Source organism: Acipenser ruthenus, chromosome 50, assembly GCF_902713425.1.
Source record: "Acipenser ruthenus chromosome 50, fAciRut3.2 maternal haplotype, whole genome shotgun sequence".
Classification (NCBI taxonomy): Eukaryota; Metazoa; Chordata; class Actinopteri; order Acipenseriformes; family Acipenseridae; genus Acipenser; species Acipenser ruthenus.
This window is the reverse complement of record NC_081238.1, coordinates 7,491,621-7,510,134: the sequence shown is the minus strand read 5'-3', so window position 1 is coordinate 7,510,134 and position 18,514 is coordinate 7,491,621. Positions and strand designations below refer to the sequence as shown.

The 18,514-nt window shown below is 41.4% G+C and overlaps 1 protein-coding gene and 1 non-coding gene across 3 annotated transcripts in view; both read left to right on the top strand.

Annotated features, from left to right (window-relative positions):
* The window catches only part of LOC131722021 (butyrophilin subfamily 1 member A1-like), a 35,375-nt gene extending 23,857 nt beyond the window's left edge, over positions 1-11,518 (top strand). For both annotated transcript variants that reach the window (XM_059015575.1, XM_059015573.1), the window contains one exon: positions 9,963-11,518. In XM_059015575.1, coding sequence (XP_058871558.1) covers positions 9,963-10,510 — 548 coding nt within the window. In that variant the 3' untranslated portion in view covers positions 10,511-11,518. The remainder of the gene's footprint in view (positions 1-9,962) is intronic.
* Positions 11,519-11,667: 149 nt separating this feature from the next.
* Positions 11,668-11,739, top strand: trnat-cgu (transfer RNA threonine (anticodon CGU)). The gene has a single exon. It is a non-coding gene; the product is annotated as a tRNA-Thr (tRNA).
* The last annotated feature ends 6,775 nt before the right edge of the window (positions 11,740-18,514 follow it).

Below are 18,514 nucleotides of genomic sequence, written 5' to 3'. Positions count from 1 at the left end.
CACACATCTAACTCGTGTAACGTAGAAAAAAACCGGTAGGGGGCGCAAATGTTCTCGTTCGCCCCGGGCGCTGTAATCCGTCGTGCCGGCTGTGCTGAAAGGAGAGCAGAGTGTGTGTTTACAGGGTTCATACGCGGGTTCATACGCGAGTCTGGAAGCCTGGAGAAAGGACGGGAAGATGCCAAACTGATTCCCAGGGCTTGTGAAAGTCTTGAAAAAGTCTGGAATTTGACTAGTACCACAGGAGAATGAAAATAATTCTGATATCATTGTTTTTATATTAATAATAATTGATCTCGAAAGCGGGTCAGCAGCTCTAGCGGTAACTGCCTAAACAATTTACTAGTAGCAGCTATGTTGCTTGCGACCAAATCCCGCGAGGATTGCCCCTGACAACGTCATGACAACTCAAAAGCAATCCTATCCAGTCAGCGCGCTGGTATATGTCACATGACTCTGACTGCTCCAGTGAAACGAAGGGTAAAATGGAGTCTACGACAGCCAAAATATATCCATTTATATTGAAGGCTATGTTTTTTAAAGCTACACACTCTAATTACAAGCTACTGTACTCTGCTCACCAACACCAACATTTTGTTATCTTGTAGTTACCTTTATTAAAAATCGAATACAATAGTTATTATCACTGACTCAGATTAAAAAAAAAGAAAACGATTTCTGTAGGCGCTATGGTGTGTATAAACGCAGCATGTTTTTTCATTTATTTTAATGTGATTTAATAACATGTAATAATTTTATTTTAAATGTATGGTGCTTGCTTGTAACTTACAGTACCGAGTGCAGCAGCAGTCTCGGGTCCAAACCGTCAGCCGAGTGTAGATATACTGTTTACATCCTCGCTATGGCCTTCATTATACGATTAAATACTGATTTAAAATAAAATGCTAATTGCAAACTGCTGCTGATGTTGGCTGTTGTTTTGAATAAGGAACCAAGATTTAAATTAACATTTGCAATTGAAACAAATCTAAAACTTTGATGCGCTTTTTTTTTTTTTTTTTTTTTGGTCGTACTGTGTTCAATGAATAGGATACAGCAGCCAGAATACTGGATGCAGCCACAAATAGGACTGTACTTGTAATTCTACTTTTATTAACAATCTCATTGCTATTATTATTATTATTAATATTATTATTATTATTATTATTATTATTATTATTATTATTAGTGGTAGTAGTGACACATACTGTAATAATAAAGAAAATCAAAGAATAAAAACAGTAATAATATTATTAATAATTTAGCTAATGCCTTTATCCAAGGTGACTTTCTTAACTTCCATTGTTTGTTTTGGATTGTCCTTTTACTATAGCGAACAAAAGGCTCTGGATCCAAACAGGGTTGTTCTAGCGAGGGTGTGCTGTATTCAGTGTTTGACTTGTATGTTTAATATACCACACTTGCACATTTGTTATTTCATTTCTGTTATTTTTCACCTTCCAGAGTGTTCAACATTTAACAGAGGGTGTAAAGAAGTTTGGCTCAGAATCCAATATCATCCCTTACAGAAAAATACTATACTGCATGTATACTTGTGCCAAAATTGTCTGGTTTTAGTATATTATTGGTCACATAATACTATCCTACTTTGTCACAAGTATACTTGCAGTATACAACTTTTTGTATTATTTTTGTAAATAATGCAACGTAGTTCGCAGATATTGGGCATTTCTTAGATTGTATCTTACTTCTTGCATACCTGCATTGTCTCTTCCTAGATATGCAGCTCCAGATTCTGACAAATACTTTTAGAAAACCAGGAGCAACTTCTGCTCTGAATCAAAAAGCTATAATGCTCTGCAGCTGCCCGCCTATGTGAATAACTATTGAAAAACTAGTAGAAACTAAAACACAAGCCTAGGACAAGCAAATGGAAGTCTGTGAAAAGAATGGAATTTTGATGTTGGAAAAAGTGTATGAACCCTGTGTTTAGTTATAATGCCCCAGATTGTGAACTCACTGTGAAGTGAAGATCACATGTAGACACTGCAGGGCTCCATATGTTACACTTTGACATGCATCTACAGAACTGCTGATCTGATTGTGATGAAACTTGGTACAGACATTCTTTATACACATTATTAAGAGTGTCCCAATCTGGAGCCTGTCTGCACCTCTCCTCTCATGTGTACCCCTCCCTCTATCCTTCTCTCCTCTTCTCCTCAGTGGGGATGCATATCCCAGTGTATACTCGAGGCTGGGCTTCTGATTGTCAGTGTTTTACCCGACTTTTCTACTCTGCTTTAAGAATTCATCTGATCCCTGTGAAGCAGTTTGTGTCTCTCAATCACAACTGAGAAACGTGTTCATAGTAAACTTGATTCATTCTGTGAAACAACTAAATGGGCTTTTCAATCAGCCAAGCCTTCATTTTCATTACAAGCAGGACATGCAAACGAGATCGCGACATGTTAATAAGAGACTCCTCTTTATTAAAGCTAGAATGAACAATACAGTATTTTATGCTTGACTCACTTTATTACAATCGCTGTGCGTGACTGTATTGACATTAATAAAGATGAGTCGCTTCTGCTTTGCTATGAAAAAGTAAGAATTACGATTTAAAAAGCCCATTAAATAGAAGAAAAAACGTAAATTCAATCAATTGTACAGTTGTGATTCGGAAGCACGAATTGCTTAAATTCTTAAGGAGATGAGAAAACAAATCTGAAGCCCTAATTATGTTTATGTGCAAATGCCCCTCCTCTCCCTCCCTCATCCCTCTCTTCTTCCTCCCTCTCCCCTCTCCTGTCCATCCCTCTATCCTCACCCTCTCCCCTCTCCCCTCTCCTCTGCCACCCTCTCTCTTCTCTCCTCTCCCTCCCTCTCCCCTCTCTCTCCTCTCTCCTTTCCCCTCTCTCCTGTCCCCTCTCTCCTGTCTCATGTCTCGCCCCTGTGCAGAGTGTTCACTGTGTGTCCCTCAGGCTGTGACAGGAAGCTACATACTGGGCAGCCAGTGGGGCTGTGTGTCCCGCTCCCAGGAGGACTGCCAGTTTATCTGGGTCAGTCAATTGTGGGAAGTGTGGGAGGGAAATAGTCATTTTTTTAAGGAATTTGTCACTTGTTTGGGAGTATTTCTTACAGTGTAGGAGAAAGTGCATCACTGTCTCGGGACAGGCTGTGGTCACTGAGCATGTACTTGGTCAGGATCTGCCTCTGCTTTGTATCTCTGACAGTGAAGAGATACCCTCCAGAGTAAAGTCTCTTTTTAGGGCTCGATAGCAATCCAGTTTATTTGGGGTTTTTGTTTCTTTGTCCCAATGTTCCAGATAGGAGTTTTTGATTTGTGTTACAGTTTGGTTGACTCTGATTGGCAGTGCTGTAGCAGAGCTGTCCTGAAGCTGGTTAGTGTTAGTGTGGGTTAGTGTAGTGAGCTTCAGGACCAGCTCGCTGAGGAGACTCTTTTCTGGGCTGAGCTCTTCAGTTAGAAGGGCCTTGTACTGGAGGGAGTCTGGCTCACTTCTGTTTAGATGCATCCTGAATTGTAGTGCTCTTTTTTGCATGCTGGTGAGCAGTGGGTAGCGGCCGAATTCATGCATGGTCAGGCCTAGGTATGTATATTGTGTGGTTTGTTCTAGGGTGTGTTGTGTAGAGTGAAGTAGGACCTTGAGATCTGGCCTTTTTAAGATCATAATTCTGGTCTTGTTCATGTTGCCTGTCAGGGCCCAGGTGTTACAGTACTGCTGTAGCCCCTGCTCTGTGGGCGACAGCAGGACCAAGTCATCTGTATAGAGCAGTGTGACAGGATGGACCGAGGTTTGAGACTCAGAGACAGTATAAAGTTCAAAAATAAAGTTTTTAATAAACAAAAATACAAAATAAATCAGCACGAGGGCCAAACAAAAAGATTTAAACATAAAATAAACACACAAAACAAAAAACTTACAAAAATAAAGATTTCCAGGCTGGGCGTTGCCTTCACTGGAACCAAAAACTTACAAAGACACAGCACAAACAAAACACTCCTCTTCTGGAACTCTCCTTCAACTCTCTTTCCCTTAGCCAGGGCCTCTCCCCTGGCTTTTATCCCCTGTGGCTGGAGCCCAATTATTCAATAATTACTGATTAGTCAATTAGGGCTCCAGCCACATTCTCACATGTTTTTCTGGCAGGGAGGAATTTTAACCCCCTCCCTGCCAGTCCCAACATTTATCATAAAGACGGGGCAGTGCCCCGTCACAAGCAGGAATTTAATTTCTTTGTCATGTAGAGAGAGGCCAGGGACTGCAGACTGCTCCAACACCATTGCTAATTCACTGATGTAAATATTGAACAGTGTTGGACTCAAACTGCAGCCCTGTCTCACTCCACGACCCTGTGTGAAGAATTATGTTCTTTTGTTGCCAATTTTTATTCCGCACTTGTTTTCTGAGTACATTGACTTTATTATGTCGTAAATTTTACCCCTTACACCACGTTGTAGAATTTTGTCATTTAAACCTTCATGCCAAATGGAATCAAATGCTTTTTTAAATTCTATAAAACAAGAGAAAATGTTTCCTTTATTTTTTTGTTGTACATGTTTGTTGATTAGGGTGTGGAGGGTGTAAATATGGTCATAGAAATCCAATCTGACTCTTACTCAGGACACTGTGTTCAGTAAGGAAGGCCAGTATTCGGGTATTGATGATACTGCAGAATACCTTCCCCAGGTTGCTGCTCACACACATGCCTCGGTAGTTGCCTCGGTAGTTGTTGGGGTCGAGTTTGTCTTTTGTAAACTGGGGATATAAGCCCTTGGTTCCAGATGTCAGGGAAGCAGCCTTCCTATAGTACCAGGTTAAATCATTTAAGCAGGGCCTCCTGCAGCTCAGGGCTGCTGTGTTTGAGCATCTCGGTACTGATGCTGTCGGGTCACAGGCTTTCCTGGGTTTGAGTCCCTGGAGCTTCTCTGCTAGCTCCTGCAGGGAGATTGGGAAGTCAAGTGGATTCTGGTTGTCTTTAATAGATAGTTCTAATGATTTAAGTTTTTCCCGAATTAAATTTTGCTCTGTTGTAAAATTCTCTTGTAGGGTTTCTTTGTAAAGATTTTCAAAATAGTTTTTCCAAATACACACCCACTCGATATCGCGGGTGTCGGGGTCCAATACAAATCCACTATATATCGAGGGTTGCGATATAGCGAGAGACCCATAGAAAAACAAACAGGCTGATAACAAATACTGTACAACCACTCCCTTGTTTTCGGGGCGTCAGGGTTCAATATACAGAGCCTTGTATAAGTATTCACCCCCCTTGGACTTTTCCACATTTTGTAGTGTTACAACCTGGAATTAAAATGGATTTAATTCGGATTTTTTGTCACTGATCTACACAAAATAGTCCATAGTGTCGAAGTGGGGGAAAAAATCTACATATTTTTCATAATTATTTACAAATAAAAAACTGAAAAGTCTTGATTGCATAAGTATTCACCCCCTTTGCTGTGATACCCCTAAATAAGCTCTGGTGCAACCAATTGCCTTCAGAAGTCACATATTTAGTTGAATGGAGTCCACCTGTGTGCAATTAATGTGTCACATGATCTCAGATTAAATACACCTGTTTCTGGAAGGCCCCAGAGTTTGTTAGAGAGCATATCTAAACAAACAGCATCATGAAGACCAAGGAGCTGTCAAAACAAGTCTGGGATAAAGTTCTGGAGAAGCAACAATCAGGGTTGGGTTATAAAAAAAATATCCCAAACTTTGAACATCCCCCAGGAGAACCGTTAAATCCATTATTAAAAAATTGAAAGAATATGGCACAACCGCGACTCTGCCTAGAGAAGGCCGTCCACCAAAACTCAGTGACCAGGAAAGGAGGGCATTAGTCAGAGAAGCAACCAAGAGGCCAATGGTAACTCTGAAGGAGCTGGAGAGATCCACAGCTGAGATGGGAGAAACCGTCCATGGGACAACTATAACCCGGACGCTCCACAAAGCTGGGCTTTATGGAAGAGTGGCGAGAAGAAAGCCATTGCTGAAAAAAACCCATATCAAATCCTATTTTTGCCAAAAGGCATGTGGGAGACACAGCAAACATGTGGAAAAAGGTTGTCTGGTCTGATGAGGCCAAAATTGAACTTTTTGGCCTTAGCGCCAAACGCTATGTGTGGCGCAAAGCCAACACTGCTCATCACCCTGAGAACACCATCCCCAAGGTGAAGCATGGGGTGGCAGCATCATGTTATGGGGATGCTTTTCATCGGCAGGGACTGGGAAACTGGTCAGGATTAAGGGCATGATGGAGCCAAATACAGGGAATTTCTAGAGGAAAACCTGTTTCAGTTTGCAAGAGACCTGGGACTGGGGTGAAGGTTCACCTTCCAGAAGGACAATGACCCTAAACACACAGCCAAAGCGACACTGGAGTGGTTTAAAAACAAGAACCTGAATGTCTTAGAATGGCCCAGTCAAAGCTCAGACCTCAATCCGATTGAGAATCTGTGGCAAGACTTGAAAATTGCTGTTCACCAACGGTCCCCATCCATCTTCATAGAGGTTGGGCAATTTTGCCAAGAAGAATGGGCAAAAATTGCAGGATCCAGATGTGCAAAGCTGGTAGAGACTTACCCAAAAAGACTCACATCTGTAATTGCTGCCAAAGGTGCTTCTACCAAGTATTGACTCATGGGGGTGAATACTTATGCAACCAACAAATGTCTTTTTTTTGTTTAATTAACTTTTGTGTCACAATAAAAAATATTTTGCACCTTCAAAGTGTTAAGTATGTTGTGTAAATGAAATGGTAAAATCCCAATTCGATCCATGTTAATTCCAGGTTGTAACACTAGAAAATGTGGAAAAGTCCCAGGGGGGTGAATACTTATGCAAGGCACTGTAAGTCTTCTACACAAGCCGCTTTTTCTCATTTTTTGTACGATATTAATGCTTTGTTTTTAAATCTGGGTTGTGTGGCTGATGATGTTTTTGATTTGATACTTGTCTTAGTTTTTTCCTTATTGTTTCACATTCATCATCAAACCATTTTTCTTTGGGTTTGTGCTTCTGATTGTTTTTTACTTGTTCATTTTTTTTAGATTTGCCTTGCTTGCTGTTTTTTCTAATATTTCATTCATGTGTTTAACTGCCAGATTTACTCCTCTCACATTAGGCTGGCACTGTGTGATTTGGAAGGTGTCAGTAAGGTTAGTGATTTCAGGAGAGCCAGTTGCTTTATCGAATTCCTCTGTGCTGTTTGGAGCCCATTTATAAGTATGGTTCAGATGGTACAGCTTGCATGGCTGTATTAGTGTGTTACTGGGCTGTCCTGTTCTTTGTAGGAACACAGTAATTTGACTGTGGTCTGACAGAGGTGTCTGTGGCCTGACAGTGAATGCATTAATAAAGGAGGGGTCCAGGTCAGTGATGGCGTAATGAACTACGCTAGTCCCAAGAGCTGAGCAGTATGTGAATCTATCTAAAGAGTCCCCTCTGATCCTGCCATTAATGATGTACAGACCCCAGGCTTGGCAGAGATGCACTAACTGTCTCCCATGAAATCCCCACAGAGCAGCACATTTCCCTGGGTCTGGAAATGGCTGATCTCTGTGTGGAGGGTATGAAAATATTCCTCATTGTAGTTTGGGGATTCAGAGGGAGGGGTGTAGGCTGCACACAGGTAAACGTCAGTTTCACCTTGGACTGCGTTTTTGTTTATTTTGAGCCGTGTGTGTGTCTGTCCTTGTTTAATTGTGGCTTGGGTCCGGCTCGGCTCGGCTCGGCTCGGGTGTGCTGGTGTGAAAAGGCTAAGATGTTTGGGCTCCAGATCTTGTTCACTCGCCGGTCACGGAAGAGCCTCCGTCAGGGTTTTCTCTCACACTTTCAGTTTGTGTTGTTCTTCTCCCCTCTTCAGGATCGCGTATCTCACGGCTCATTGCGTTCACTGCGGTTTCCATGACAACCGAACACCACTACAGTTCGAAATTCGAAGAATTGCTACAATTCCAACTGCAATTTCAAACTGCCACTTGAGTTCAGCCTGTCGATTTAAGAGACTTTACTGTACGTGGTGATCTTGGGGTTTAGTTAATATTTATATCTAGTAAATATTATTACAAGATTCATTTTAATTGACGTAAGAGGCCTACCTTCTGCCTTTCCTTCTTTCTTTCTTTCTTTCTTTCTTTCTTTCTTTCGTTCCTCTTTTCTCTCGTATTCCTGGTTCTTTGGTCCTCTTGTAATCCTCAGTTGGTTTTGTCGTTTCTTCTTTGCTTGTTATGTATTTAATATTTGCATTAGTAGTTTTTTTTCCTCTGGTTTAGTTCAGTATATATTCTAATTTACTGATGTCAGGTTTTCAGCATTTTGTTTAATTAGAAAACAATATAAATGATATTTTAATTAGGAGCTCATCTTAACAGTGAAGGTATGATGTGCCTTTGACACTGTCGATCACTCTATTCTACTATCCTCTCTCGCTGACCTGGGAATCTCTGGCACTGCTCTGGCCTGGTTCTCCGCCTACCTCTCCAACCGCACTTACCAGGTAACCTGACGTGGAGCAACCTCCACACCTCGCCCTCTCTCAACAGGAGTCCCCAAGGGTCAGTCTTCTCTCTCTACACCCGCTCCCTGGGCCCCCTCAGCGCATCCTATGGTTTCTCATACCATTTCTATGCTGATGATGCTCAGATTTTCCTCTCCTTCCCCACCTCTGACTCCACATCCCCTCCCGTATCTCTACCTGTCTGTCTGCTATCTCCTCCTGGATGCACTCGCATCACCTCAAACTCAACCTCTTTAAATCTGACCTCCTTTTCTTTCCCTCCTCCTCCTCCCCCTTCTCTGATCTCTCTATCTCTGTTCCTCTGGAATCTACCACACTCTCTCCCTCCTCCTCCGTTAAAAATCTCAGAGTCACCCTGGACCCCTACCACTCTTATTCCCAGCACATCTCCACTCTGGCACGCACTTGCCGATTCTTCCTGAGCAACATCCGAAGAATCCGACCCTTCATCACCAACTACGCTACCCAGCTCCTGGTCCAGGCCCTGGTACTCTCCCACCTAGACTACTGCAACTCCCTCCTGGCTGGCCTCCCTGCGTCCGCCACCCGTCCGCTCCAGCTCATCCAGAACTCCGCTGCTCGCCTGGTGTTCTCTCTGCTTCGCTTCTCCCACGCAACTCCACTGCTCCGCCTACTCCACTGGCTCCCGATCACCGCTCGCATCCAGTTCAAGACTCTTGTACTCGCCTACAGATGCCTTGACCAGACTGCACCCAGCTACCTCCAGACCCTCATCTCTCCCTACACCCCCACTCGACCTCTCCGCTCCTCCTGCACTAGAAGACTGGCTCTACCTCCTTTACGCTCCCCTGCCTCCAGAGCCCGCTCCTTCTCCACCCTCGCCCCGCAGTGGTGGAATGACCTTCCTACAGATGTCAGGACTGCCCAGTCCCTGACCACATTCCGGCACCTCCTCAAGACTCACCTCTTCAGACAGCACCTGAAGAACTCCTGTTTTTCCCCTGGGACACTTATCACCCTTTCTTAAATGCACTTTACTTGCTCTTATCTTCCCCCTATTTTACTGCATTTAATCCTGTACTTTAGAGTACTGTAATCTGCCAAGTGTTATTTAATCTGTAGTATTTTGTATTTAATTAAATCCTGATGTAACTATCACTGACACTGTTATCTGCTCTATTATTGAATCGTATTTTGTCACACTTGTACTTTCTTGAACTAAAGTCATTGTATTTATCTTGCTCTTAATTGTATTATTACTTGTACTGTGATTCTTGAAATGTATTTGTTTACGACTGTAAGTCGCCCTGGATAAGGGTGTCTGCTAAGAAATAAATAATAATAATGAAGGAGGTACCTTCATATTATAATTATAATAATAATACTGCTGGTAATAATAATAATAATAATAATAATAATAATAATAATAATAATAATAATAATAATAATAATAATAATAATAATAATAATGTCTCCTCTCTGCTCCACAGTTGATGTGACTCTGGACCATGATACAGCACAGCCCCGGCTCATCCTGTCTGCAGAGGGGAAACGAGTGAGACTGGGAGAGACACGGCAGGATCTCCCTGACAATCCAGAGAGATTTGATCACAGGCTCTGTGTGCTGGGCAGGGAGGGCTTCACCTCGGGGAGATGCTACTGGCAGGTGCAGGTGGGGGAGAATACAGCGTGGATATTAGGAGTCAGCAGAATGTCTGCCCCGAGGAAGGGGTGGATCAGCATGACCCCCCAGCGGGGTTACTGGACTGTGGAGGGGTGGAGTGGAGGTGAGTTCACTGCTCTCACTGACCCCGAGACCCCCCTCCCCCGGAGCCTGAAGCCCCAGAAGCTGGGGGTGTATCTGGATTACGAGGAAGGGCAGCTCTCCTTTTACAATGTGGAGACCAGATCTCACATCTACACTTTCACTGACATGGAGTTCAATCCCAATGAGAAACTCTATCCATTCTTCTGTACTGGTTACAAGAATACAGACCTTGTGCTGGAGTCCCCTGACCCTGTCAGCGCTGCAGATTAAACACACATTGCTGTCTGAACCAGGAAACTATTCAAACAGCTCAGACAATCTCCTCTTCACTTTCACTGACACTCTCTCTGCACTCTTCTGGGCTGATGAGAAGAAATCCTCTCTCTTCCACCCTCTTACCCTGAGCCCCCCCTCTTTATTTCTCTACACCCCCTTTCCTACTCTCCCTTTCTGTCTGCCTCTTTCCCCTCCACCTATCCATCTCCAGATCCCTCTTTCTCTCCTCTTCTGCTCTCCTCTTCCTCCCCTATGATATGTTAATCCCCTCCATCTCTCAACACTGCCCTCTACTCTTCCTCTATCCTCTCCCTCTCCCCCTCCTCTCCTCTCTCCTCCCCTGCCATCTCTACTCCCCCTCTCCTCTCTCTCTGAATCGTATTTAGTCATATACTTGTACTTTTTAGAACTGAAGTCATTGTATTTTATCTTGCTCTTATATGTATGAATACTTGTACTGTGATTCTTGAAATGTATTTTTGTTTACGATTGTAAGTCACTGTGGGTAACGGCGTCTGTGTCCTCAGAAGGCTCTGATTATATTACGATTACTATCAGGATCATATAACAAGTACTGCTTTATTACAAATTGAGCAGAAACTGCATTTTTGTATTAAGCTTTAAAATTGCATCACTGCTGCTGCAAATAATAGAGTTAACACCTAAAACTAGTGTGTCCTCAGAATTAGCATGTGCCTTGTTTTATGGTCATTCCTTACTCAGCAATGCGACCATAGCTTCACTCTAATATGAAATCCATTTAATGTAATTCAAAATGTTTCTGGTAAAAGATACTGACAGGCTTGTGGACTGAGGCAGTACTGAAACTTTCAGTTCATTATTATGAAAACAATAAATAAAAAATGGGTGTATACTACAGCCGGTAGAGGGTGTCAAGTGTTTTAAAAAAATACTATTTGCAAAATAGTATTTACTAATTTCTATTTAAAATACATGTCTGGCAACCTATTTTCTATTTGTATTTTAAATAAATATGGAGACCAATGTTTTCTATTTAAAGAGTTTCCGAGACTATTTTGGCATCCTTGGCATTCAGCTGTTAACTGTAAGGTTGGTTTCCAGGCAGATTGCCTTTCCGGGCAGCCTTCTCAATAGAGTCCAAGCTTCCGATTTCATTTGCAGTCATGAAGGGTGCGGTGGCCAAGTGGTAAGGCGTCGGTCTCGTAAACCGAAGATCACGGGTTCAATCCCCGTCCGTACCTTGTTGCTGTCTTTAAAACACTATTTGTTACTTGTTTGTACCTTTGCAGCTGAAATGAAAAATTATATAATGCAACTTGTATTTTAATTTAAATAAAAAAGGGGGTATTCGGATTTGAACCTGGGATCTCTTGATCAGCAGTCAAATGCTCTACCGCTGAGCTATACCCCGACTCCAACAACACAATTCCCTATCAAGCACAGCCAACGGTGCCGAGCTGTCAGTTTTCAGGAATGCAACCTGTCAAGGCGAGTGATTTTCTACCTCGTATCCCGCAGAAAATTGCTGTGGCGCAATTGGTCAGTGTGTTTGGCTTTTAACCCTTTAAGGACCGAGATTGTGTCAACACCACATCATACTGAAATTTCAAATTGAAAGCCACAGCTTGCCTTGCCAGACGGCTTTGACAGATTATTTAAGAGAAGCTATAACGTTCCCCAGAGTGTCCTGAAAACAAGGACACCCATTCCAAGATGTGACTGTAACAAATTGATTTTTTGTGCATTGTTATAGGAAGAGAGTCAAATACAGCCAAAAAACCGCTTGGTCCTTAAATAGTTTAGCAAACGGTTGGTTGCTTGTGTAGCAGGTCTTTATATAAATATAGCTACATTTATGTTAATAATTTGACTGCGCCACCTTGTGTTTATTGAGGACAAGGACGTCGAGTGGTTGGTTCCCACACAAACTCTTTTATCCAGGAGAAACCAAGCAATCATATACCAAAAATAATCTTTACAAGCTTTTATTTGTAATTGTTTTAAAAATCTCAAGCACATTAACAATAATGTAAACCATATGACAATGCCACCTTCACTTCACAGTCTATAACAATTGTCTAGTAGATATATATATATATATATATATATATATATATATATATATATATATATATATATTTAGCTCAAAGAGCCAGCTGCCCAACGTTTCGATATGTTGTACATATCTTTCTCAAGGGAGCCTGTGTTTGAATCCAAACATTGGAGGTATTTCTAGGTTTTTGACGGCATGACAACTACTTGTTATTGTTTACATTCAAATTCATGATTTATTCTTACATGATGTAATGGTGTTCTATATAGTGTGACATCATCTCTACTTCTATCTTTGAATCTGTATTAATTCCAATTAACAGTACTTTACATAAACTTATATTTTTATTATATCATGCAATGCTGGCTCTGAGGATCAGTCTAGATTTGGCCTCCCCAGCGCATCAGCATGCACAACTTTTGAATGAATTTTGTTTATTTATTTAAATGTTATATATTTATTGAAGTTAATTAGTTCATTCTTTTCTGTTGAGTCCCGCTGGCATAATCGTGTTCAGTCTATTTATCCATTTACTTTCTTTTATTCTTCTATATGTCGCATTGTCTAATTTGAGCTGTTCTAATACTACAAACTTTACATCATTTATGTCATGTCCCTGACTGGTGAAGTGCTGTACTATTGGTTCATTCATTTTTTTATTTCTAATTAACGAAAGGTGGTTCTGAATTCTTTTATATAAAGTAGTTCCAGTCTCTCCAACATATTTGATTTCATCACATTTTTCACAGGCTATTCCATAAACAACATTGCTATTTTTACAGTAGGTATTAGTTTTTAGTGGATATGTGGTGTTCTTATGTTTAATTATATTTTTACGTTTGTCTATGTGTTTACACACTTTACATCTACTAGTGCATATGTTAGTAGAACCTATTTTGTCAATTATTCTTTTATGTTTACTGTGAACTAAAATATCACCTAAATTAGCTTCTCTTTTGAATGCTACAACTGGGGCCTTAAGAAATACTTTTTTTAATTTTTCTGAATTATGTAGAATCCGCAAGTGTTTCCAAACTATCTTAGAAATATTGGGCAAAAGTTTAGAGTAAGTCATTATTAATGGGACTCTTTTGACCTTTTTATCTCTATTTTTATAATCTAGTAGATCATCTCTTTTTAGTTTATCCACTTTTCTTAACTCCGTCTCTATAATTCTTTCTTTGTATCCTCTTTTTTTAAGATTTGTTTTTAATACATTTCTTTGTTTTACATAGTCACTTTCTTTTGAGCATATTCTTCGTATTCTTATTCCTAGACCCTTTGGGATTGCCCTTTTAGTGTGTATCGGATGTGCAGAGGACATGTGTAAATACTGGTGCATGTCAGTAGGTTTACAGAAGAGGTCAGTCTCAATTGAACCTTCTTCAAGTTTTACTATGGTATCTAAAAATTCTATTTCTTTCCTTGTCCATCGAAGGTCCACCTTAATATTACTGTGTATTTCATTTGCCATTTTATGAAACTGGAAAAGAGATTCTTCTCCATGTGTCCAAACCCCAAAAATATCATCTACAAACCGAATGTATTCTAAAGGTTCTCTTTCTGATTTTCTAAGTAATTGTTCTTCCCATTTCCCCATGTATGTACTGGCAAAATGCATTCCTAATTTAGATCCTATTGCGGTACCATCGTTTTGTTTGTAATTCTTATCAACAAATGTAAAATAACTGTTTTCTAAAACTATGTTGATCATGTTCAGTACCTCTGCTGTAGGTATTGATTTATCTAGTCTATTATCTAGTGCTTTTTGACAAGCTTCTAAAGTTTCTTTACGAGGGACACTTGGGTACAAGGATTTTACATCCATGCAAAATAAAATTGTATTCTCTGGAAGGTTGTGTTTTATTGATTCAAGTCTTTTTAAAAAGAATATATATATAAAAGGATAATACAATAAAACAGAATCTAAATCTATCAGTTTTATATAGTGCAGTTAATTAAACTAATTACCACAGATTATATGGTTGCAGTTTATATAAAATACTTGGATCTATCAGTTTCTTATAGTAAAGTTAATTAACCAGATCAGCAATTCTGTTCCTTTTGTGATGCATACAAAGTAGACAACAACGTCAGCAATTGAATGGTCTCGTTACAAACTACATTACATTTATAAAGTACACGGTACCAATTCCCCCCAATCTATTTAAAATGATTATATAAAACAGCTGCGTGCACGCCAGAATAAAATATAATATAACAAATAAACCAGAGGACTCCTTGCTGCAGGAGCGGGACAGCTATCAAATAAAGCACACAACGTTAACAATAAACTAACAGGCTCCCTGACCGGGGAACCCCAACACGCTGCACCCCGTGTTGGAAATGATCCCCTCCCGGTCACACACAGCCTTCCTGGTGTGCGACACGAAGTTATAAAGTCTCTCCGCGTTCCAGCTCCAGTCTGCAGCGCGGAATCTCCTTCACAAGTCCGGCTCTCCCTCTCACAATATTCCTCCGCATTTATAAAGGCAGGAGATGATTGGCAGGGCGGGGAGATCAAGCAGCGAGCCGCTGGCAAGCAGAGCCGTGGAACGGGAGACGCGGTTGCTAATCAACAGGGGAGGGGGGGCGTGCATTGGGCAGACAGTCCTTCAGCCAATCGGAGTTTCGCTCGTATAGTTCCATAGAGGAAAGAGAGAAAGTAGTTTAGGGGGGTCCAGTGAAGCAAATCCATCAAACCACACTCGAGATGAGAAATAATAATAAAGAGCTGAACAACAAAACACACATTTATATAAATAAATCAATAACAAGTGACACAAAAACAGGAGGAGTGGCAAACACTGTTGCAGCAGCAAAGGTCATTCAAAATGATCTCGACAGCATTCAGAACTGGGCAGACACATGGCAAATGACATTTAATAGAGGAAAGTGGAAGGTGCTGCACGCAGGCAATACATTTCTCCCCCCTTCCTTTCTATATTGGTTAATTGTGGGCTCCAGTTTTTTATTTAACATCGCTGAGTCCCTTGTCCCTGTGGATTGCAACCACAATGTAGAAACATATAGAGAATGGATGGGAATGGTTAATAAACATCACTGCTGCTTCTCTTAAAGCGTGTTTATTTATTTCTAATACTGGACCCTGTCTTAATACTGTATCACATTCTGAATATGAATATAGCTGAGTTATTAATTGTAGGTAATACTTAGAATACCAGATACACATTTACCATTAAAAAGCAATCCATGTGATTTCTTTAACAGTCGTTCATTATTTTGTGTATCAGCCTCCACACAAAGCTGAGCGCAGTGCGGTATACTGTAATGATGCTGCAGTCAGTCTGCCCGGACTGCACCTGAACCATCTTAAAAACACGAAGCCTCCAATAAGCTCATTTGTAAAAGTTAGTAAAGAATGGCGCTATATAATCTAAGGAAGCTGAATGTGAACTCCTAGCTGGAGCAACGAGAGAGGGAGAGAGGGGGCGGGGCAGAGAAGGAGGCGGAGACGCTGCTAGGCAACCGGCTCCTGAACATTCCACTCCGCTGAGCAGAGACCGTTAGGATTTAAAAATGCCAAAGTTCCGAGCGCCGTTAGTATGGGCTGCCAGAAATGAGGAGAAAATAAATACAGCTTTTTATAAATGTGTGCATTCAGATATCATTTAGAAATCTACTTACAACATTTAACAGTTAACTAAATATTTAAATACATCTTAAATCTCTTAACTAGATTTAACATTTAGTTAAATATTTAAATAAATCTTAAATCTCTTAGCTAGATTTAACATTTAGTTAAATATTTAAATGCCCTCTAAATCTGGAGTTTGTATGCAAATGAGCTCCGCCCACTTTGAGCTTTCATGCGATTTGATTGGCTCTTGTAATGTTGAAATATGCATATCTACCAATTAGCAACACATAAGTGTGTGTGTGTTCCTCAGTACCTGTGTGTGTGTGTGTGTGTGTGTGTGTGTGTGTTCAGCCTTGTTGACCCCTGTGTGTGTGTGTGTGTGTGTGTGTGTGTGTGTGTTCAGCCTTGTTGACCCCTGTGTGTGTGTGTGTGTGTGTGTGTGTGTGTGTGTGTGTGTTCAGCCTTGTTGATCCCTGTGTGTGTGTGTGTGTGTGTGTGTTCTGCCTTGTTGACCCCTGTGTGTGTGTGTGTGTGTGTGTGTGTGTGTGTGTGTTCAGCCTTGTTGACCCCTGTGTGTGTGTGTGTGTGTGTGTGTGTGTTCTGCCTTGCTGACCCCTGTGTGTGTGTGTGTTCAGCCTTGCTGACCCCTGTGTGTGTGTGTGTGTGTTCAGCCTTGTTGACCCCTGTGTGTGTGTGTGTGTGTTCAGCCTTGCTGACCCCTGTGTGTGTGTGTGTGTGTGTGTGTGTGTGTGTGTGTGTGTGTGTTCAGCCTTGTTGATCCCTGTGTGTGTGTGTGTGTGTGTGTGTGTGTTCAGCCTTGTTGACCCCTGTGTGTGTGTGTGTGTGTTCAGCCTTGTTGACCCCTGTGTGTGTGTGTGTGTGTGTGTGTGTGTGTGTGTTCAGCCTTGTTGACCCCTGTGTGTGTCTCTGTGTTTCAGGTTCCGGTGTTGGAAGCTGGGGGAGGATATCGATCTGATCGTTCGGTGTGAACACGATGGTGTGATGACCGGAGTCAACGGGGAAGTGTCCTTCATCAACGTCAAGACCCTCAACGAGTGGGACTCCAGGGTAGGGACCCCTTTCAATACCTTTAATCACAACTTCAACACGAGGAAACCCCACACCACTGATACAGGGGAACCCCAGAGAAGACCGCTTTCAATACCTTTAATCACAGCTTCAACCCGAGGAAATGTGGGGAAGCTATAAAAAAGGCCAATGAGATGCTCGGATATATTGTGAGAAGTGTTGAATTTAAATCAAGGGAAGTAATGTGCAAAGAAGAGCAACCAGAATTATCCCGGGTTTAAAAGGCATGTCGTATGCAGACAGGCTCAAAGAATTGAATCTGTTCAGTCTTGAACAAAGAAGACTACGCTGCGATCTGATTCAAGCATTCAAAATCCTAAAAGGTATTGACAATGTCGACCCAGGGGACTTTTTCAACCTGAAAAAAGAAACAAGGACCAGGGGTCACAAATGGAGATTAGATAAAGGGGCATTCAGAACAGAAAATAGGAGGCACTTTTCAAGCATCACAGACTAACAGCTCTGCACACTCCTATAACACTGCATGAGATCAAAGAACAGCCACATAAACTACATCCAGGGAACTCCTGTGGGGCAGACATGAGTAAGGATCCGCGCAAAGTGATGTGCGGTTTCAAACCCCTGTAAGAGGCTGTGTGCTTCCGTGGTTAAAGACAAGGGCTATTTGGGAAATAAGCGGCACGCACGCTTTCATTTTTGAATTTTTGTTTGTTAAAAACAGCAAGTTAAAGACCACGTACATTTTCTTTACTTTTTTTCTTTTAAAAAAGCTTCAGTGGTTTCAATCTCTCCTCTCACTAAATCGCAGAGTCAGCTCTGAACACGGCATCCTTTATATTCCCTTGTGTGATCGAGTGGAAATCTGCTCTGCAGCGCACTCCAGCACCCACACAGCTCCCTCACCTGCACACCGCAGGGCAACTGCTGTACAAAGGCTGTTTTATCAGTCCCTGCTGTGGATTAAAATAGTATTGGTTTTAAGAATAAATAATTAAACTCACATGGGGAGGTGTCGGGTCGCGGGGCTTCCTGTGCTGTAAACCTGGTCGTCATGGAGATGGGCAGAACGCAGCTCACGCAATTCCTTATCCAATGCTGCCATCGTGTGGCCACTTACTAGAACTGTTTGTTCTAATATATCTATCTATCTATCTATCAGCTCAGTTGCCCTTTGAAATGACTCGTATTCACCTTAACCCCTGTGCAAAAATAGACATTTCAGATACATTCTTAAAATACAGCAAAAACAATATTTACAGGACAGCCAGGAGAGTACTGTGTGTATAAATAATAACGTTTTCTGTAATTGCTC